Here is a 23,748-nt window from a genome sequence, read left to right on the forward strand (position 1 = left end):
CTCTCATCAGCTCATCCTACCTGTCAATTTCCACTACATTATAACAAATGTTCGTTATAACAGATCAGATTGCTAGCAGAAGTGTTTCTTAACTAAGTGGCTGATGGTTAACTTACACAAATTATGCTAAGAGGGAAGAGGCTAAGACTGTACTTCTAAGTACATATAACTCAGTGGGGCTTACACATAAGTAAACATACTTAGGATCATGTTGCATATTAGAATTTGAAAAATGAAACAGATCTAGTGCTGCTACATGGGCAGTGGAATGGGGCAAGATGTCTGAGAAAACCTGATTATTCTGACTGGTTTGGTAATATTTTGTTAATAAACAGCTTCTTTAGTTGGCCAGATGGATAATTTGATTCTTGCCTCTTCTTAGGAAAGAGCTTAAAGATGCTGAATTCATTGCCGATGATTTCAGTTACAAGATAAAAGCAAAAATGGAAGCAGTATCACACAGTAAAAAACTTCTTGAAGAATTAAACAAGAAAGAAGCAAAGACAAAGGCTGATTTAAAGACTTGGCACGATAAAGTGAGTTTTGAATATTTATATGTAAGCAAATAAATCCTCTAGAAGTGAATGCCACATGAAGTCCTTAACACTGTGTCTATTGAAATGTTAAGTGTCCTGTAATAAGTCAAATAAATGCAAATGTTATCTAGTTAAGTGAAAAATGTTTGATAGATTTTTTAAAATAATACTGTCCAGCTTGCCAGACCCCCAGGGTCAGCAGCAGGCATGCTTGGACATCTGTTGGCACCTACACCTCTGAACAGGACTCACTGTGCCTAATTTCGGCCTCTTCTGCAGTAAGTGTTAGTGGGCTCCACCAATAGTGCTGCCATCAACTAGAAGTCCTTTTTGCACTGCTAATGAGCAGCACACTGCCACTGGCCACCTCCATATCCTTACCCTGGGGTTTCTGTATGCATCCCATTTGAGTTGGGTGACTGCTATTTTTTTTTATTTTCCCATCACACACTACAGCAGAGTGCCCACAGCAGTGTTGTTATATTAGATGTACCAGGGTATTGGATTGCAGGCAGATACAGATGGCAGCCGCCAGGTGCTGAACACTTGATCAGATTCAACAGAAAGTGCACCAGCACTGGGAAATAACACTTAGAATCATAGATCCATGCAATTGTATAGTTGGACAGTGCCGGGGGGGGGCACCATAAACACTAAGCCTGGCACTCAAGCCTGGCACTCAAGCCTGGCCCTGGCCCTGGCCCTAGCCCTGGCCCTAGAAATTGCTTTCGTCCTATTCTCCAAAACAATGCTGGTGCCCGTGCTGTTACAAAGGCATACTAAGAACCCTATAAAGTTCTTTTTTGTGACCTCTGCAAAAAAAGTGGTTCACATTATGATTTATTTTCCTTTTCCTCTCTTAATTTCCTTTTTTATGTTAGTTTGCCCTTTTCACTTTTTTGTTTAATATGTTATGTTTAATATGTTTTGGCCATTTAAAATGTTGATTTTAGGCCCTCATGAGAACTGGGGCAAGCTTTCCTTTTTAGAAGTATAGACTGAAGACATTTACATTGTGCCTTCATCCCACTCACTGACACAATGCACTTGTTTATTCTGGTTTGGAAGTTCCACTAGCCTGTAGCAGGGTAGTTAGGAGCTGTCAAATTTTTCATTTGCATCGACAGACAGAACAGGGCCCAAGTATTTTTTTTGTATTTTTTTTGTGACAGGGGTGGAAAAGAAAACATAATTATAACTATGATATAAGCAGCAAATACTATCCTTTCACTAAATATAGCACTATACTGCCCCAAAGCTATAACTGAGGCTCTGAAACTACATTTTCAAGATTTTAACAAGAAATTTTACTATGATGAAAATTTACAATGTTGCAATTAAATGCTGAATGAGCAATTAAACTATCTTTTTAATGTTAGGTAAGGCGGATGACTCTGAAAATTGCTACTCAGGAAAATGAGAACAAAGTTTTAATGACTGAATATTTAGAGGAGAAGAACATTGTGGAAACATCAGTAAGCTTAAAAAACGCATACAAATTAATATGTTTTTGAGTCCATGTGTTGCAGAATTTTCATAATGTTCATCATATTCTATAATATTTCCTAGCAAGCCAATCAGAACTCTGATCTAAGCAATATGAAAAAAAGACTTAGGCATCTTCTTGATGAAATACTCAAAACACAGAATGAAAACAAACGTCTTCATGATGAAAATGGAAAATTTGCACAAAAATTCAGAGAAAGGTAAATGAAGTGGTTAATAATTGATAGACTTTTAATTAGGCTTCAAGCCAATTGAGTTGGATGTTTGGTTTCATTGATTTTTTATTTTATTTTTACTGAAACCAGTGGAACATTCAATTTAATCTAAAGCATTTTACACATATAAGGGAATGGGGAAATCCCACATCCATGCACAGTTATTGCTGTCTTGTTCATAGCTCTTAGTTACTTTGCTCCTTGATCCATCTTGATTCTTGAATGTTAAATGAGATGAGATTATAACTGCTCACTTGAATAGCTTCCTGCTTAGAATTGATGCCCAGTTGCCTGATCCAGCGTGGCTCAGGCATGCTGCAGGCCCTGTGATGAGTGCTACCCAGCATTTTGTCACCCCCCTCAGTGGTGACACTGGGGGTAGCCCACCCCCCATTGCATCCCTTTCCTCTGCCCCTGGCTGGATCAACCATATTTCCTGCAGGGATCTCAACCACACAGCTGGCCCCTGCCAACAGCATCTTTAAGCTTGCTGACCAACAGTGGATGGGTAGTGAGTTCAGGTTCACTGGAAAGGACTTTACCAGTCCTATGACCAGTGTTTTCCGAGCACCAAGCATAGGGCTGTCGAATCCCCTTTTGCTGCTGTTTCTAAGCACCCATCAACCAGATGACCATCAAGCACTGCACAATGGACTTTGCCTATCCCTCTCAAGTCAAAATATGGATCCAGACCTTGAATGAGCTTTTAACATAACATTTTACAGAAACTTTTGTAAACCCACTATAGAGTATCATGTGATTAGTGTGAAAAGAGCAAGATTCTATCACTCAGTTCTGAAATTTTTCTGAATTTAATCTTTCAAAAAACTCATCATAGGAAGCTGGAGTGAGAGTTATTTCATACATACAATGGGTTCTAGTGTAACTAGAGTAGTGATAAGCAGTTGTCATTGTGATATGTCTGATCATCAGTGCTGTTTGTCAGAATCAAATGGTTGGCACATCTGTGGAATGCTTGTGTTTGTGTGAGCAATCATCAAACTTTATTTCATCACTGGGAACACAGTGAAGTATTTCTGTAAGATAGACACAGGAGTTTAAAAAATCAGTGCCATCCCCATACAGAAGTAAAATTAAGCATACCCCCCCCCAAATCCTCAGAGAGGTTCAACGTGTAATAAACTGTTGAAGATGTGTTAGTGTTGTAAGGTTTTCGGTTTTTATTTAACAGTTCAAGAAAGAGGATGGCATATCAATCAGAAATTCAGGTTTTAAGGAAAAATATTCGCAGATTGGAAGATCATTTAAAAAAGGTCAATCAAGAACTTTATTCAACTGAATTGGCTTATGATGAAGCCAGATCAAAACTGGACGAAGTGGAATATAGCCTTACAAAAGAAAAAACACGTTTCAAGGTTGTAAAAGTTACTCCATTATTATGATATTTTAATTATTTAAAGATGTGAAATGACTGACTAGAATGTTTCTGTGCATGTCAATTAATCTATTTAGCATCACCCTGCCATATTATTTGCAATATTTAAAGCTTGATGTAGCTTTAAGTTCTTTAGGCCTAAATAAAGCAACTGTGAGCCAGGTTTCCCAACTCCTTTGTTTGCCACTATAGCTATGACTTTAATATCAGCTTGATATGCAGAATTTAGTAGATTATAATGTTTATATCCATGCTGTGTAAAGATCCACCTGCTATTTTCTACAGCTCAAGATGCTGTTAAAGTACAAAAGCAGGCCAAGTCCTATTTTATGACTAGTTGGCAACCTTACTCTAAACTTTCCCCGTGCATCAAATTGTTTGTAAACCTATTTAGCAATTTATAACAGCAGGTATCCCAGTTCAGTTAGAGAAGCCTGTGCATATAAGCAACCGTTTGGGTCCATTACTAATACAGAAGCATATAGCAGTGTTCACCCAAGCCTTGTTGAACTGGCTGGATGTAGATTTCAGTGGAAATAGGTATATATGCATTTGCACCCAGAGAGCCAGTAAATTGTTTGTGACTTGTTTTGCAGGGGGTGGGGGTGGTCAACAATAACTGGATTAGAATCAGGGATTTAATGACTATAGTTTCGTGTAACTGAAAAGTAGTTTCTCATAGAATGGGGAAGAGATGTCCTGCTTTTGACCACAAGGCACATACAAGCTATCTGGAACCAGTTGTATGAACTTAAAAGCCACCAGCTATTCTTTTTTGGATAATTGTTTTTTAAATCTGAAAATGAGTTATTAGTCCCTCTCCACTGGACATGCAATAGCTTTCTGGTTCCCTTTTAACTTGGCATCCTATGACTGGGGGCCCTTTTTAAAAATATGTTTTGGTGCTACCTGAACTCCTATGAGATTGTGCTAGCAAACTGGAGAACTGCCTTGAGGTGGTAGCTGAGGACTCTGGGAAATGAAAACCAACTAGACAGTCCTGTTTGTGGCAAGACCTCTAATGTTGTATGACACAGTTAATTATGTAATCTGAGGTTGAAGGACAGCTCAGAGAATGAATGAGCCCAATTATTTGATATGGAGACAAGACTGTGTGTTACAATTATCTCGAATTGAGGTTTCCCTAAAGCAGGAGTGGGGAAATTCTACCCCTCACATTTCAAGTCCGCCACCCCATCCACAAAGCAATGAGGTTAAGAATCAGCTTCGGTAGGTGCAAACAGAAGCTGTATTGTAGACCTAATTGCTTCATGGTGGCGGTAGAACAAGGAGGGAAGGCAGCTGGGAAAAGGAGTAAAGAGAGATGGGCATGGATTTGCACATGCAAGCATATGCACATGAGTATGAGGGAGAAATGGGAAATGTATCTGGGCCCCACCGACATTTCCACCAGCCTTGCCCAGTTTTGGCATGTAGCTCCTGACAGATTCCCCCTGAGGGAATGTAGCACCCAGAGGGGGGCAGTTTTCCCACCCTTGCCCAAATCATAAAATTATTCTGTATTGCCCCTCTCTCCCTCTTCCCATGGCCATATTTTTCAAATGTCATTCTATTTCCAATTTAGTAATTTTCTATCATTTGATTTACAGAATATATATATATCTAATTTATACTTGTTCTACCTGTTTTTTCTTATGTTTTCCTATATAATTTTTTTTTTCAATTTCACTTTCAGAACTTAGTAGATAATGTAAAAAAACAAATCAGAGATGAAGTAAGTGCTTGGAAGCTGACCCAGGTATGGAGAAGAGATTTAAACTAACTTTTTTAAGCTGTGTTTTTTGCACATCAAAATCTTTCATTTCAGATTATATGGACTTATATTCACAAAATCAATCATGAACATGCAATGGAAGACTAAAGCATTTACTTCAACTGTTGAGTCAATTGATTGATATCAATTAACTAGGAAAAATACCATAAACTTTTAAGAAGTCCTTTCCAATCTTCCCCATTCTCTGATGAATGTTGTGCACCTGAATGAATATTGTAACAACCAGTTACAATATCTGTGCTAATCTGAGTTCAAAACTCCCTGGTCTAACCTGAGACAAAAACATCACTCCAGACTCACAATTTAACAGTAATGAATTAAGACGCTTGTTGAAAATGAAAGTGCAGCCTTTAAAATGTTTTAAGGTCTTGAAGGCAAGAGCGAGGCTTGTTACATGGCCTGAGCTTTTCTTCTAATCAGAGGTGGGAAATTATGCTACCATTCACCCATCAGAAGTGAGGTGTTCATCTGCCCTATTTATTCTTACATGTAGTTTTGGGGCTATCTGACAATGTCTGTATACTGTCCCTTTTCTTTTGAAACTCCCAGCATCTGAGTTACATTGCTTACTTGGCATGTTTCTTTACCCTTACACTGTCTTTGAATTTCTGGTCGCATGTGCCATTTTCTGAGAACATGAGGCAGGTTTGTAGATTTGTTATGGTTTCAGAATCATACTGCCTCCCACTGTGGGGCACAGTCTGTTGCTACACAACGTGAAGATAAAGTCGCTCTATTTTGGAGTGACCTTGGCTGCAGTTATTGCCATTCCAGATGAATTATCCAATCCCTTAATTGGTGATGTGTTACAGGATTGTCTTCAGCTTATGCAGTTAGCTGTACAAAGTGCTTGCAGCTATATGCCCAACCATATTATTATTATTATTATTATTATTATTATTATTATTATTATTATTATTACCCTGCCTATCTGGCTGGGTCTCTCCAGCCACTCTGGGCAGCTTCCAGCAGAATATTAAAATACAATGATTGATAAAATATTAAATGCTTCCCTAAACAGGGCTGCCTTCAGAAGTCTTCTAAAAGTCCAAAAGTTGTTTATTTCTTTGACATCTGATTGGAGGGCATTCCACAGGGCAGGTGCCACTACTGAGAAGGCTCTCTGCCTTCTCAACCCCGTCCCTTCTGGCTTATTAAATATAGCAGACGGGGTTTGACTGGTTAAGTCCAGAGCATGGTTACCACTTCATTGTGTGGGGTGCTGGTACCTGCTGCCTTGAAAAGGTGCTTGTCCAGCCTCTCTTAAAGAAACCAGCCCTGGACCCCTTGGGCTTTATGACTGTTGACCAGTTGCAAATGCCCTTCTTGGGGAATGTGATGGAGAGAGTTATGGTAGGGCAGCTGCAAATATTCTTGGATTACACCAACTATTTAGATCCTTTCCTATTTGGGTTCAGATCTGGCCATGGTACAGAGTTGGCCTTGGCTGCTCTGATAGATTACTGTGATGGGATAATGAGCTGCTTGTGCATAAAGCTTGATCCCTCCGGGTTTTGGCTGGTCAGCCAACCTGAGTCTCTAATGGAGCCCCCAAAGCATGACTCCGTCAGTCGCTGGTAGAATCCGACAGTGGGCGTCTACGGAACTTACTCCAACATAAAAGCTGTTTGATGGACATGCGCCTCCTGAACTCTCTGCGTGACAGCTTCCGGTGAGGGGTGGGGGTTGCTAAAGGGGGTCTTGTTACCTCCTCACTGTTCTCACTGGAAGTATCCCAGAGCCTCCCCTCCGACTCCCTTTCCCTTTGAGCTCCTGCTCTCCCCCTACTGGTTCCCTCTTCTGCTGCAGAGTCTCTCCTATTCTCCTGGAGCCTTTCTACCACCTGTTCTTCCGATGGCAGTTCCCTGACAATTACCTTTACAGAAAGTGGAACAAGGGGAGGGATACCTTTTTCTTGTGTCTCTATCTTTCTGCGGCTTTCAATACCTTTAAGTCCACTGCTATTTTTCTAGAAAAAGAGGTGCCAGAACACACCACAAACACCTCCCTTGTTCTCTTATAACAGCAATGGCAGCTTGAGAGGTGCCAAAACTGAGTTCTGGTGAGTTCCAGCTGAATAAAAGCCCTGCCTTTTAACCATGGTATTCTCCTGGATCAGCTCTGTGGAATAGGAATTGTGGGTAGTTCTGATCCTACCCTGGTGGTTATGCTATGGGGTCTATTTTATCCCCAGCGCTCCCCAATGGGAAATGCTTGGTATGTACAGAGTCTTAGAAACTTCCATGAATGTCAAAGTTACATTTTTATCCAATAAAATAAGTTCTCCCAGTTATATATTTCTGAAGCAAACAGAGTATTGCTGGATTTCTTCCTTTGCTTTTGCATTTGAGCTACTTCAGTTTATGTATTTTCCTTCTATTATAAACAGAAAAGGGTTAAAGCACTGCGGACTGATCTAGAAAAAAAGTCGAAGGAGTTTGAGAAGTTGCAAGAAAAAATTGAGAAGAAGTTAGCAGACATTGACAAGCTTGTGGCTGAACAAGAGGCATTGATGAAAAAAAATGATGAATCTCAAAAAGCATATTCTAAGGTAAGTTAAAACTGGCAGCACCACAGTGCTGACTCTTTCCCCCTTTCCTATAAAATGGGAGAACTTTGCTAAGCTTCACTGAAAGTGGAGGCATTCAAGTTGGCATTTGAATTAATATAACACACAAATCACTTGAAAGTCCAACTTTTGTTGTAACTACCATATATACCCGAGTATAAGCCGACTTTTCCAGCACATTTTTAATGCTGAAAAAGGCCCCCTCGGCTTATACTCAAGTGAGGCGGGCGGCGGCGGCAGAGGGACGAGCGGCCCAAAAGGAGCCCTTTCTCGCCACTGGTCCCTCCGCCGCTGCCGCCTGCCTCTCACAAGCGCAGGCACAGGAGCTGCACTGCCCTGTGCCTCTCCCAATCATGGCTCCTATGCCTGCTCTTGCGAGCAACAGAGGCGGTGGTGGAGGGACAAGCAGCCCGAAAGAAGCGCTTTTGGGCTTCTCCTTCCTCCTCCTCCACCTTTGCTACTGTCGGCAGCAGCAGCCCGAAAGCAGCCCTTTGGGGCTGCTTGTGCTTCCTCCGCCTCTGCCGCCTCCACCAGGTTTGTGGTGTGGTGAACCGCCTTATACTCGAGTCAATAAGTTTTCCCAGTTTTTTGTGCTAAAATGAGGTGGCTCAGCTTATATTCGGGTCGGCTTATACTTGAGTATATACGGTATACAGTTTTAAATATAATAGTATGATAGAATTTAAAATCACATCTACAATTGCTGATAGTGCCAGTTGTAATGGCCTCCGTAAAATGAAGCACACACACAACTAATAGTATTTTCAAAAAAGCATGTTAATGGCAGTGACTAATGCAGTTTGCCCTTCCCCAAGAAAAATTTAGTAGAAACAATGTGACAAAGAACAACTCATTAGTCTTTTGGAGGCTTACTGGGGGTGTGGCAAGAGTTATATATCTTTGTCTTTAACTCTATGTTTATTTTGGTTCAAAAACTTGGAAACAAAGTTCATGTAAGCATCTTCATAAGCAGATGTTAAGCCAATTTTTTTTTATTGTTCCTTATGTGGTGTTCATAAAACTATTTGCTGCACACCTTTTAAGTACAGATGTTATGTTGTTATTATTAAAATTTCTATAATGTCCTTCCTCCGAGCATCACAGGGTAGTTTACAAAATAAATCCACACAAAATACACAACATAGTAACAGACAAAAACAATATTAACTAGCCAGTAAAGTGGAACTGTTGAGTTTCCTCAAAGCTTGTATATTTTAGTGGCAATATAGTGAAATTTTGTATTAATAGAAATTCTAAAATGTGCTTCAAACTGTTCTAACGATAGACAACCCCATCATCACCACCAAATTGCCTTGCTTTCTTAGTGGTGATGTATATTAGAGGTGTGCATTGGCTTTGTGTACTTGCTGAATAATGAGGTGAATAGGGCATATTTGGTTGAGGATTTCTCATTACCAAGTCAGATTGTGCTATAAAGAATGCTTTTCAGTTCAGATCAAAGACTCCCCAAAGTTCTGAGTCACTCTGTGAACTTAAGTGCCACCAAAACACTACTTTTTTTAAGTGACTGCTCTAATTTTAAAATAATAAATAAATACTGAAACTAGCACCCTGAGATTGAGTGGGGAGGGATATTCATTTTGACTGATAGGTCTTGGTTTTAATAATGATTTATTTTTCCAGAGCATTATGATTTGGTGGAGGGATATTGACAAAAACTGTTTTTCATGTGGATCAATGCTGTTTATCCACCAGCCCTCCCACCATGCAAATCAATGGAGACATCTCCCATCCAGGGAGAAGAGGCTGCACCCCCACAAATCAACAACATCTATGGAAAGGCTGAGGCCAACATCCACCAGTGACCATTGGAGTAATAGGATGCTTCCTGAGACATGTTCCCAAAATTAGTGCTTCCTGTGGATCCGTGCTTTCTCCCCCCCTACCATCAGCCTGTTATTACTTGTATCAAAACAGTAAAGTCTGTAATTGTGTGAGCAAGCAAAACAATGGCAAGAAAGAGGAGATCAAGCTGCACCTTACATTCTCTTTGTGGGCAATTGTACAGATAGAGATTAGAGGAAGAGGGCAAGCAGTGATAGGTATGAAGTGAGAGCACTAATGGACCTGTTTCCCGAGGGCATCTTGCCAAAGGACCCCCCAAAATCCAGTGCTAGCACTCATGCAAGCAACAATCATTTGGGTCATTTGAAAGAGAGGAACCACTTTTATATGTCTACAACATACAGATCAGTGCAACTGTTTCTCTACTTAATAGTATCCTGCCATCTATCTATATAAATATGATTTAAAATGCATTACAAATAGAATTATATTGAAAGTTACCTGTAAAGAAAATAGGAATTCATGCATAAATACTGAGGTTCAAAGAAAGATGCTTAACCGTTAAGACATTGTGGAATCTTATTGCCAGTTCTTTTGTCTGATTATATTTTTCAGAAAATTGTCCAGTTGAATGAGCAGCTTCAGAAAATTGATGAAAGGGAAGCAAAAAAATTTAAAGAGCTAGAAGCACAGAAGAAACATTTCCAGAACTTATTAAATGATGCACAGGTGAATGTCTTAATATTAGCACTAACAGGTTCTATTTACATTAGATTACCATTCTTTGATGGCTTACTCTGAAAAGCTAGCTTGTACTTTCTGTTCAGTTACTTTGGCTACACACGGAATTTCTATATGCAGACCTTTTCACTTCATGCTGAAACTAACTTAACAGGTCCATCGCCTTGGAATGAGGTAAAGTGCAAAGAGAATTATATTGGGGTCACTGAGAAGCCCTTCTTTATTTGCCATTCCAGCTCTTATTGCTTTGAGGGCTTTAGAAAAGGAAGGGCGAAGATCAAAATAAGGAATAAAAGGGGTCCATCACAGAAATAGCCTGCTGATTGCACCTTTGCACAGCAGATGGCATCTTTTTGTAAATTATGGTGTATGTTTACTATAATAGTTACAAGTTGCCTCTGCTACCAAGGAATCATTTTGGCTTTTGTTACTGAACATTTCATTTATATAAATGTGCTTTTAATGATAGGCCTGTGTACAAAAATGTCTTATATGCATTATTATTTATTCCATTGATATTGATGGAAAATACTAGGGAGAAATTATTGAGTTCATATAGTTAAGCCGGTTGGCTAGAAGCTTTTTTTTATTAATGAAAGCAGTGAGCTTTTGGGTTTTTTTGTTTACAGTTATGCTCTGCCCACAGTTCTCAGTAAATTCATCTCAAGCACTTAGATTTGAAGGCATATTAGGAACCAGGCTTACTGTAGATTGTTTCCAGGTTTTATAAATATTATATAATATCTAATACCAGCATGCAATGATAAACTTGCAGTAAATCTGTTGATTTGTTAAAGGATTTTACAAGTGGGTACAGGAACAGGATGAGCACCAAGTTTCTGTACAGTTTCTTACGAACACATTTGGAGAGATTGCTCAAAAAGACTAAAGGATATATTTGGGAATACACTCCTCGGAAAGCAGGGATCTAGCCAGTTCAACAATGTGATTTCAGTATCTCTTGTACCCAGGCAATCTAAATTAGGATAATTTATATTATCCTAATAGCTAATGATAGGTAGTGGATATAGTGTTGCAGTTGGAGTTAGGAAACCTACATTGATTTCTGTGATTGGTCATGAAACTTATTGGCTGACCTTGGGCCAATCTATGTGCAACTGCTCTTGCAGACAGTTAAGAATCTTCAATGTGTGTGTAATGCAGTTGTTACATTTGCTCCGTTAAAATATTTACACTGGATGCGGATTTATTTCTAGGCCCTTGTCCCAAGTCCTAGTATTTTTGCTTGTTATCACTCAGCCATCATTCAGGTTCCATACACTGAGTAATTGTGCCAATTAATTGATTAAAGTTGCAGCTGCAATAAATCTGTTCAGATTTGTACATGCACACCCCAGTAGTCCACAGTGCCATGTTCTTGTATTTACTTGAGTGCCTGGCTACCCAGCAGATGGCATTATCATTTTTGACATTGTCATGCTCCAGGAATGATGGGGTAGCCTGAAACCATGCTGACCTCCCACTCTCCTCAGTGGGGACAGTTTGAAAAAGGATCCTAGATTTATTCTCTCTCTCTCCCAAGCTGATGATTCCTGCTGTGATAGTTACATTACTGATTATCTGTTTGGCACTGTGCATGTGACTCCCAGTTTAGTTCCAGAAACTGCATATGCAGCATCATTTAGTATATGTGGTACTTTATCCGAGGGGTCTTTGTGCACCAGGAGTAGGGAAAAAGACAGTCTTTTTCATGTATCCATTCATAATACATAGTGGTGGTAGTAACTTGCAAAGTTAGTTGTCTGGATAGGCTCCTGCTGCTTAAGGAAGTTGTTTTGTAATATTCCATTTTATTTTGCTAATTTTCCTGAATAAAATGTGCATTGTATAATTGATCTCCTTCACAATGTTTTTTATTTTGAAATATTTTAGGTATTTTAGTTTCCTGTTAATTATGTTTCTTTGAATGTTTACTTTATATTTGTCTTCCTTCAGTAATGTTTCACTCTGGGTTGTTTTATTTGCTGTTTTACTGTAGGTTGAAAACTGCTTAGAGATTCCCTCCCCCCTTTATAAATATAAAGCAGAATAGAAATGAAAATAACAAGTAGTAGTAGTGGTCTGCTCCATCCCATTTCCATATTCATCTGTGATGGTTTCCTAAATCCTTGTTGAAATCAACGTTGTTTGTTAGCATCCATCAGTCTCGGGAGACAGCCTCAGGGTGAAGTCAAACTGTTGGAAAGTTACAGCTGTTGAGACCAAAACAACAGAGACATGTTTCCTTGCAGATGGGGCAGAAAAGAAGGCATCCGGTTGTGCTGCAGCAGATGCACCATGGTGTTTATTATCTCTGCACTCCCCCAGCAGTCATTCTTCCTCTGGTCATTCCTCAGATGAAAGCACACACCATCTTCAGTTAATCTGAAGGCGTATAAGAGCACCAGGGAGAAGGATACGTCAAAGAGAGTTGCGGCGAGAACACAGCCACTTCACTCTTTATAGGGAGGGCATCCGAAGATGTCCTGCATGTTCTTGTGGAAGGACACAATCATCTTGTGAAGCTTAGGGGCATCTATCCTCACATCATTTCTCCTGCAGCTGGCACAGTGAGAAAATCATGTTGACTGTTGACCTCTGAGCTCTGAAGCTGCATTGTGATTCAGGATGGACCCTGTCAGCAAGTGACTGTAATCTGTTGAAAACTACATTGGCAAAGGCTTTTCCCACAGTACTCAGTAGGGAGATTCCAGTCACAGTGGTCACCTTTTTCCTTTTAGAGGGGTCACAGTGCTGGAGTCACTCATGTCTTGTGGCACAGACCCTTGTTCCCAACACTACAAGAGGAGGCCATAGAGGTGTGTCACAAGGGAGGAACTGAAGCTGGCTTTCAGCACTCCTATTGGGATTTTGTCTTGTCATGGGGCTTTACCACATGCCTGAGAGTTGATGGTATTCTTCAGCTTGTCAAGGGAGGGAGGGACATCATTCTCTTCCAAAAGAGGCAGGGTATGGATACAGTCAATTGCTATGTCAGAGACCATGTTTTCCTGCAAGTACAGTACTTGAGAGTGCTCTGCCCATCGCTTCATCCACTTGCTACTACTGTGATGATCTTTCCAGACAAGGTTTTCAGTGGTGCAATTTTCCTGACTGTTGGCCCAAAGGCTTTCTTCATGTCTTTGTACACTTGCAAGTGTTGCCAATGTCAGCAGCGAGTTGAATGCTTTAGCCAGTTGTTATTTTACACCATCTGGCAATCCACTGGGCCTCATTCCTTGCCTTTCTCAGTGTAACAATTGTCTTTTTGCAGGGCGCACACTTGTAGTTCACAAGAGCCTTGCACTTTGTGCAATAACAGTCTCCATGCCCTCAGACCAGTCAGGGACCTGTTGCTCTCTTTAGCCAAGGATATATTTGTGTTGTAGATTGCCTCTTTGCTGTGTTCCACCTTGTTTCTACACTAAGTCGGGGGTAGTTCAGTAGAGCTTCTTCGATGCAATAGGAGAAGAGTTCACAAAGTTCAAGTGTGATTCTTCTGGAAGTGTAAATAATAATTTAATGTATTTCCTTTGAAAATACAAATTGAATAGATGTGTGTTTTATTTAAGTTTCTTGAATTATACAAAACAGTAATATTACAAACAATAACAGGAGTGTAGCTATATTAGTTCTAAACTCACTTTGGAACTTTTTCAGCAGGAGATGCAGATCAATTCAGTCCATGTCAAAATTCCTCAAGCATCCCTAGCTTCTGCACTCCAATCATCTCCACTGGATTTTGACATTTGACTATCAGCCTATGATCTTTCATTAGATTGTCCCATAATCACAGAAACAAGAGGAGTTGAAGATAATAAAGTTTCCTATAGCTATCATCAAAGTGCATACATGTATAAAGACTTTTGTTTAAACAAAGATAGCAAAAGAATAGTGGACCTGTTGTGATCATCTGTAGTGCCAGTATCATTTAGTTCATGCAGAATTCTGCTTTAACATGAGGGTGTCCTTTGACTCTTTTCTTTGTTCTGTGATCTAATGTAGCAGCAGCATTCACATAGCCTATTAGAACAATCCTGCAAGATTGGTCCGTATTATCATAACCCTATTGCAGTTGATGGAGCTGAGACTGAGATATAGTGGCTTGCCTAAGAACATTTCACGAATTTGTGGCAGTCATGATACTTGAACTGGAATTCAAAGCTTCACAGCGTACATTCAGAACCCTCCACACTACACCAGCTTTCATCATATTTAATAACATAATCAATGTAAAGACTGATGTATTTTGTACATGAGAACATGACTGAAAAGAGCATGTGTATTATTGAGAAAGGGATGTTGAGCAATGTGCTGATGTTTAAAAACATATTTTGGGAGTCTTAGAATTCTGGCTGTCAGTTCATAAAACACACTTGGGAACAGTAACTTTGATGTACAAGTTTGTTGCCTTTACAGAAAAGGCATTATTCTCCTTGCACTAAATGTTTCAACTGCACTTCCAAAAACAGTTCTATTTCTTGGGTATGCAATTTCATGCATCGTCGCACATAATTGTGCACTTAAAACACAATATCAGGATATCTTCCCAACTTCAGAAGTGTATGTATATTTTTAATTTTCAGGTGAAATATTTAGATATTTCGACCCAGCTTGATGAAGTCAACAGAAATATTGCAAAATTCCAAGATGAAATGAATAAAGTAGCTGAAATGAGCAAAGTAAAGGAAAAACAGCTGGCTAACATAGAGGCAAAGGTAATAGTGTTAAGGTAAGACACTACATTTCAATAAAGTTGTGAAGGTAATACATAAATTTACAATAAATAATGAACACAATATTGATGTATTACTAATACCATATTATCTGAAGAGAACATAACAATATTTATCAATAAATAAGGAGTATTTTTCATATTTTATGGAAAAGTAGAAAAGGTTCATGATGAATATTCTTGTCCTGTAAATTGTATTTTAGGCATTAGAATTGCATGCCCCAACCTAATAAAATTCATGGTCGGTTGCATCTTTAATTAGTTGAAAATAATTCATTTTGTTTGTTTCTTTGGGTAAAGAAGTGTGAGTTTTCATTTCCTGGGACTGATAAATTCTAGCATGAAAACAGAAAAGGTTCTGTTCAGCTAAATATATGGCAGGCCATGGAAGCCTTTAATGCTGCAATAGGCTTGATCTTTAGGGTCAAAGTAGGAAAAGAGAATAAAAGATTTTCTGCCAAGGAATTTTGGAGTAACCTCACATAAGATGGAGCTTATGGAAAGAATTACTTGTCTCATGCACAACTCATGTTAAAAGTAGCTCCTTGACTTACTATCTCATAAATAATTGGTCTAATGTAGAAAATCCTGAGTTGGTTTATAAAAAAAACATTGCTGACATTTAATAATAAGTTCTCTGTAGAAGTAAAACAGCATTGCTATAAAAGCTGGTATTGAAATCCAAGAATGAAACAACAACAAAACAGGCTACAGACAAGAGGACAAGGCACACAATTTACAAACCAAAGCATATATCATGGTAGATCAAAGCAACAGAACTATAACAATACCTGAAGCAAATTTGAGTGACTGAAACTGTTTAAAGGTAAAGGTAAAGGTACCCCTGCCCGTACGGGCCAGTCTTGCCAGACTCTGGGGTTGGTGCGCCCATCTCACTCAAGAGGCCGGGGGCCAGCACTGTCCGGAGACACTTCCGGGTCACGTGGCCAGCGTGACATCGCTGCTCTGGCGAGCCAGAGCCGCACACGGAAACACCGTTTACCTTCCCGCTAGTAAGCGGTCCCTATTTATCTACTTGCACCCAGGGGTGCTTTCGAACTGCTAGGTTGGCAGGCGCTGGGACCGAACGACGGGAGCGCACCCCGCTGCAGGGATTCGAACCGCCGACCTTTCGATCGGCAAGCCCTAGGCGCTGAGGTTTTACCCACAGCGCCACCTGCGTCCCAAAACTGTTTAGGGGGCTTAAAAAAAATTATGTCCCATGTCTCTGTGTAACACAGACCTAAAACTAAAGTGGTCTGGAATGACTCTTTGACCTCTCAACTGACTTATTTTATTTTAATTTATGCATGATTATTATCTCCCATATCTTCCCCAACCATTCCACATGAGAGGGTAGGTTTGATTGCCTACATTAACATGCCAAGGCACCTTTTTGCAGCTATCGAATTGCTAAGAAGATCCTTGTGAAGATACAATGCACAACCTGCTTCCAACTAGTGGAAGAAGATGAGCTTAGAGGTTTTTTTCAACAGGGCATTTCAAAGTGTCACCACATTTCCATAATACACCTGGACAACTCTGTACTCCCACCGTAAGCAGGCAAAAGTGCCCACTCTCCCACACCTATCCAGTACTAAAGAGTATAGTGCAGGAAGGTTTTATGTAATCATAATTGGTGTGAGATACCATCATACAGGGATGCGGGTGGCGCTGTGGTTTAAAGCACAGAGCCTAGGGCTTGCTGATCAGAAGGTTGGCAGTTCGAATCCCCGCGACAGGGTGAGCTCCCGTTGTTCGGTCCCAGCTCCTGCCCACCTAGCAGTTTGAAAGCACGTCAAAGTGCAAGTAGATAAATAGGTACCGTTTCAGTGGGAAGATAAACGGTGTTTCCGTGCACTGCTCTGGTTCGCCAGAAGCAGCTTAGTCATGCTGGCCACATGACCCAGAAGCTGTCTGCGGACAAACGCCGGCTCCCTCAGCCTATAGAGCAAGATGAGTGTTTCCACAACCCCAGAGTCGTCCGCGACTGAAGATAATGGCAGGGGTACCTTTACCTTTACCTTTACCATCATACAACTCATTATCTTGTATTGAATTCAAAGCCTAATGGTACAAACTGGTTGATGACTTCTTTTGCAACTCTAAATGCAAATAATTTTATGTTATTTATTAAGAAACCCATAGAAAAAGATCTTTCTTATAAAATAATGTAACCTAACAGTAGGCTTGCTATAACAACACATATAATTAGGACCACACTTTTCTGTTTCACCAATAAAGAGAAACCTCTCTCCCTCCTTCCAGGTTGTGGTGGGGTGGGTGTTTGTTTGTTTGTTGTTTGTGTTTATTTTGTGCACAATCTTATGGTTCTTCCTTATAGTCTCTTTGCAGGCACACATAGTGTACAAATAGATTATTTTCTTAGTGGTTTTTAATGGCCCATTACACTAGGATTGCCTGCTTATAACCTTACATGTCTCTCATCACCTATACAGACATATCTGTAAATAAATGCATATGACAAAAATACCGTAAGTCTCCAGTACTCTTTCTTCATTAGAAGACTAACCCTGAAAACCTTCCCTGGAACAGCCTACTGCTTAAGGAAGTGGAGAGCATGAAACAATAACTTTAAAAGAGAAAGTTTTGAACTGCATATATCAAACATTAGGTTACATTCCTGAGCACACTTACGAGAGAGCAAGTCCCATTGACTTTAATGTGGCTAACTATTGAGTAAGCTTGCTTAGGATTGCAGGGTTAGTATACCATCCCTATGCTGGTAAGCGCTGAATGGACACAGCTGTAGTGTGATTCCTTTTTCAAAAAGGTCCCTCTGGATATTTGTACCATGATTTCAAGATGCAATGATTTGAAACTTCATATCATGAAGTATCTGGCATTGATTGGACTGATTTCATTTAGTGTGGCATAGAAATATAACAGGCATATACCAGGAAGGAAAGTGCTCTTGTGCTCCAATCCTGCTTGCGTGTTTCGCACAAGCATCTAGTTGGTCACTAGACTACATGAACCATTGGCCTGATCCAGTGGGCTCTTCTTAGGTGTGCAAAAGTTCACCCCACAGTAATTTTGTGAGGTTTACAGGTACTAAGAGACAATTTCTTGTTTCTGCTAAACTCCCCTGGAGATTTTATAGGTCACCTTAAAGACAAGTTTCTTGGAAATAAAATACCATTTTATTCTAGTAATGATATTTTTTCTCTTAAAGGGAAAAGTACACTAGAATAAAGGCAAAGGAGCAGAATATTCAAACATTAGTTGATTTTCTCCATGATCGGCTGGATTATAGTGAAAAAAAATTAAAGACGGATAACATAGCATTTGAAGAGTGTATATGGAAGAGACAGAAATCCCTGAGAGAAAACGAGGTCTGTGTTGTTTGAGTTATTTTTGTTCTTCTTTTCATTTTTTGAGAAAGTGCATTTTCTTTTAAAATTAACTGCCCTCTTGAATATTTCAGCCAAAATAGGGGTTTCCAGATGAAACTTGACTCAGGCATTCAGACCACACTCAGGGGGAGGTATCAATTTCCAAAATATCCTGCAAGACAGTGTCCTTCCAGTGCAGGCATGAAAATTCATTAATCAGTTTAGTATGCTGGGCTTCAGCAACTGGCTAAAGCCAGTAAATGGAATGAGTGTCTTTGGGGAGGGGACTTGATATTGGTGATACCAATTTTTCAGACCATTTACATTTAAGTTTGGAAGTTTCATAGTTCGTTTTGTTAATCTTTCACTCTGGGATGTGAAACAGCTATTTTTGAAGACAAGACAGAGGGATCTTTGTGATAACACCATGGCTCCCATGACAGAATAGAATCAAGTTGCAACATGCACCCAACATATACAGTAATTGACACTTGTTTCTGGCTAATACCTTTTCAATGAAAGGTTCCAGATAAACGTATCATATCATATCATATCCATGGCAACCTACTAGTTAAAAACTTAGGTTTCATGGATAAAACTTTTAGACAAAAGTAAATCAATCGAAGAAATAACCAAAGGCAATTTAGTTTGCATCCAGCTAAATCCTTGCACACACAGGGAATGACTTCTGGAAGCACAAGGGAACTTCTCTTTTCACCCCTGGCACACACCCCAGACCTGCTCTGGGTTTCCCCAGCCCTTTGCAGTAGCTTTTTCCCCCCAGGGGGTGCATGAGGGGAGGAGAAGGAGAAGAAGTTTGCTTGTGTTGAAGTTGTTCCCCACACACAATGATTTAGCTGGATTCAATCATTTGTGTTTTGACTTTATCATTTAATTTGGGAACTGGTGTTGAATTGTTTGAAACAATATGTTTCTTAAGTAAACACAACCTTCTAAATCTGCAGAATATGTATGTATTTGGACATGTGTGTATGTCATGTCATGACTGTGCTTGCTGATTGCTGTCAGCTGTGATCTTCCAAAGCTTGGTGATCAAATTGCATTTGTGGTGAACATGTCTGTTTGAAGTTGGATATGTTTCTTTACTTAAGATTGTTTTGTTCCTCCTGATACTATACACAAAAGCATTAAATGGCAAAAAAGGCCTTTTGTGAATAGCCTACGGGGAGGAGAGGTAGCATTCCAGTTACTGAGTAGCATATGAGAGAAAGCAGGGATGGAAGTAAGGTTCTTAATCTCATTGGTGTCCCTTGAACAGGACAAGACCAGAAAGAAAGGAAAGGGGTGGCATTTGATTTTGTATGCATTCTAATGAGAACTACCTAATCAGGGCTGTCTTAAGAATATGCGGTGCCGGGGTGCAAAGATCTGCCTGGCGCCCCCCACCGGTTGCCCAGTCCCAGGCACACAGGAGGACAGAGCCGTCTGGTGCCTCAGTGTCTTGCTGGTTCACTCGCCCCCGAACTCACAGTGCAGAGCTGTCCACAGCAGAAGAGCCTGCTGTGGCGCTCCAACTGACGGGCGGGCTCTTCCCCAGACTTAACTCTCAGGCCCTGGACTCTTGGCCTGGTGCCCCTGAGAGCCCGTGCCCAGGTACCCTGCATCCCTAGCGCCTATGGGTAAGACGGCCCTATACCTAATTCACACTTCTTGAACCAACATGCAAATTGATGCACAATTATCCTTTCAGATCCGTAGTTCTCTTAATTTTGTGATGCACTTATCCAGCCAAATGGTGTGTAGAAAAATGTATATATTGGGAAAGGGGTGCATAAAATGGCTATGTTAGTGAAGATAATGTACATTAGGGGGTAATGCTTGCAAAAATATGTGTATTACTCAAAACGGCAAACAAAACTGCATATTGGGGAAAATATCATGATGATGATGATGATAGTAGTAGTAGTAATAATAATAATAATAATAATAAATGTATTTATACCCCACTCATCTGGGCGGCTTCCAAAAAAAGATTAAAAATGCATTAAAATTATGACTCAAATTCTGGCCAAGTTGCATAAGAATGTTATTTTTTTTTTGAGGGGGACTGCAAATTGTCGCAGAAATGTGGAGAACTGAAGACTGGAAAACATGGGGAAATGAGGGAAACCAAAACTGACAAATTTGCCCATCCCTACTAGCAAGCCCATTCTATCAAATGCCTTGAAAATATAGTAAAGGGACCCCTGACCATTAGGTCCAGTCGTGGCCGAATCTGGGGTTGTGGCGCTCATCTTGCTTTATTGGCTGAGGGAGCTGGCGTACAGCTTCTGGGTCATGTACGCAGCATGACTAAGCTGCTTCTGGCGAACCAGAGCAGCGCACGGAAATGCTGTTTACATTCCTGCCAGAGTGGTACCTATTTATCTACTTGCACTTTGATGTGCTTTCGAACTGCTAGGTTGGCAGGAGCAGGGACTGAGCAACGGGAGCTCACCCTGTCACGGGAATTCGAACCGCTGACCTTCTGATCAGCAAGTCCTAGGCTCTGTGGTTGAACCCACAGCGCCACCCGTGTTTTTAAAAATTATAAAGCACTTATGAGATGGTCTGAATATATATTTGGGTCTTTTCTAGCTGCTTGGAGGTTTATTCTTGGCTTACAGTTTGTTGTTTGTCTGGTCAAGACACACCATGAACCCTGCTTGGGATCAAACACTAAACCAAACCATGGCTTAGCTCCAGGTAAGCAGCCTCAAGATAGCCAGGGGGGGAGCCAGTTAGCCATGATTTTTACTATGAATACACTTGCACTCTCATGGCTAACCATGGTTTGGATTAGTGTTATGTGCACACTGTGCTTGTGAACCTTCCACTGGGAGAGGAGTAGGAAACTAAGGTAGTTAGTAGCTATGGAGGACTATAAATAACTGGAAACTGTGAAGTCCTGGGAAAGATCACTGTGCTGCCTATATTGCTCTCAGTTTTGTTACACGTATCTACTTACTAGGTTTTATAACAGAGTTTGGCTGAAATTGTTGCCCTTAGGCAACAAACTTTTTCAGAGTTTTCTATAGCAAGTTCCCTACAAAAGAGTGGCGGTAGATATAGTGCGAAATGTGGAGCTTGAAGTACAACTGGAGGAAAGGAATGGCTGAACTGAAAGAATTGTAGTTATTATATTTTACTATCATATGTATTTAGGCTGTGTTTATTTTTTTTTATGGGCCCCAAAGAAAGAGGCTTTTAAAATAAACCTGTGCAGAGATCCCCTGTTTCCTCCAGGCTATTCTGTATGTGCAAGGTAAGGGTGACAAATTGTCTGGCTATAAAATTGTCTTTAATTAGTTGACTCAGTGACTTCCAACAGTGTGTTATGCTGGTATGTGGGGAGTCCCATGCTACAAGATAGACTTTGAATTGTGCTCCTTGCTCCTGGGTAGACTTACTGTTATAGCAAATGTGTCTTACATGATGTCCTGTGGGGAGTGCTGGCAGTATTACCCAAATAGCCACCCCACTGTCTAGTTTTATTGGCTTACAGGAAAGCTATACCTACCCTCCTAAGGTATATGGGTGCCATGATGGTAATAACATTTAAAATGAGCATAAAAGGAAAAATAATGGGAAGGACAGTGGGAATTATAAAAAGTGCAAATTTGTGCACTGAAAGGCATCATGTGATAAAAGTATTGTCATTTTTGCTGTAAATAGTGGTTAGATAGGTAAAGAAAACTGCAATACCTGCACACAGTGGGTGTAAAACATGAGGATTTCCCTTTCTTTAAATGTTGTTGTTTAGTTGTTTAGTCATGTCCGACTCTTCGTGACCCCATGAACCAGAGCAATTTAGAAGGATTAAAATCTGTGTTACAGATTGTGAATATAGAATTAGAGGTTTTACAGTGCAGTCTTATTCATGTTTACCTAGAAATCAGTTATTCTGAGTTCAGCATGACTTGTGAGTAGGCATGTATAGGATTACAGTTGTAGTTATTCTCTGTTTATAAACATGGAGTACAATGATGTAGATATATGTATGTGGCAGAAAATGCAATTCTCTGATGTAAGACCTAATTTACCTAATATTGTGAATGCAAAGATGGAGACTAGGAAAGAATCCACACACACACACACTGAAGTTTCAGATACCGTGTTATCATGTTACCTCTGTTAGGTGAAATGAAACCCCAGTGGTTTGCTTATTTACTACTTTTATTGATTTCCCTTCATGAAAAGCTAAGGGTGACTGAAATAAATACACTACTTAATTAAAATTCACAACAAAAATATCCAGTCAAAAAGAACAATATAAGAAGAAAAAATAGCATTATTAAAACTAGAATCAGTTTCAAAACCTTGACTAATAAACAAAAAATAAACAGAAGCCTTCCCAACCTTCAGTGAATTCCTACACAAGATGAAGATTGACAGGTGTTTTCTTTAGCCGAATTTTTCATTTCTTTAACGTTGGTACTTGTGAAAGGAAGGTTTTGTTTGTAGTTTTGAGAAATCTGGATGGCACAGGCCAATGACAAATATATGACCTTATCCACGTGGCAAAACCAAATTGAAGTCAATGCCAAACTCAGCTGACCCTGGGACAGTGGGTGGCAAGTACAGTATCATTAGGGGATGTGAAAATTCTCTTGCAATTATTGGCCTGTATGTATTTTAATTTCTGAATTTCACCAACATCAAGGTGTGCATTGGAAGCATCCTCTTCAAACTTTTCTTGGGGATCTGCTGAAAAGTTCAAATACTTGTGCTCTGTTGAAGGAGAGTATGGACTACATGTCCCCGTTTATTTACATTCCCTGTCTTAGTATAGTTCATTGGCAGTGGGCAGTGGGAGTCAGAAGCATTTTCATTCCATTGTTCTCTGCCCCTTTGACTGCAACTTATTGTGTGAAGAAATAAAAGCTGAGGTTTGCCAGGGGGGAAGGGAGGTTTCCAATGTGAACAAATAAGTAAAACATAAGCAATAGGATGAGAATCAGTATTTTTCACTTTTCTGTTAGCCCTGCAATGGAAGACACATCACCAAGGTTGTTGGAGTTTTTTGCAACTGTGTTTCAAGCTACAGCATAGCTGAATATCAGGGCTATGTGGAATAAAAATAGTGCATGGCA

The 23,748-nt window shown here is 40.0% G+C and overlaps 1 protein-coding gene across 13 annotated transcripts in view; it reads left to right on the top strand.

Annotated features, from left to right (window-relative positions):
- CCDC178 (coiled-coil domain containing 178) overlaps positions 1-23,748 on the top strand; it is a 130,288-nt gene that overhangs the window by 25,871 nt on the left and 80,669 nt on the right. For 12 of the 13 annotated variants that reach the window (XM_083747704.1, XM_083747706.1, XM_083747702.1 and 9 more), the window contains 9 exons: positions 383-536; positions 1,916-2,011; positions 2,106-2,242; positions 3,450-3,633; positions 5,350-5,412; positions 7,838-7,999; positions 10,439-10,552; positions 15,151-15,296; positions 18,496-18,655. In XM_083747704.1, the coding sequence (XP_083603830.1) occupies positions 383-536; positions 1,916-2,011; positions 2,106-2,242; positions 3,450-3,633; positions 5,350-5,412; positions 7,838-7,999; positions 10,439-10,552; positions 15,151-15,296; positions 18,496-18,655 (1,216 nt within the window). The remainder of the gene's footprint in view (positions 1-382; positions 537-1,915; positions 2,012-2,105; positions 2,243-3,449; positions 3,634-5,349; positions 5,413-7,837; positions 8,000-10,438; positions 10,553-15,150; positions 15,297-18,495; positions 18,656-23,748) is intronic. The other variant, XM_083747701.1, reaches the window with a different exon arrangement.

The sequence above is a fragment of the Podarcis gaigeae genome (assembly GCF_964106915.1).
Source record: "Podarcis gaigeae genome assembly, chromosome: 7".
Classification (NCBI taxonomy): domain Eukaryota; kingdom Metazoa; phylum Chordata; class Lepidosauria; order Squamata; family Lacertidae; genus Podarcis; species Podarcis gaigeae.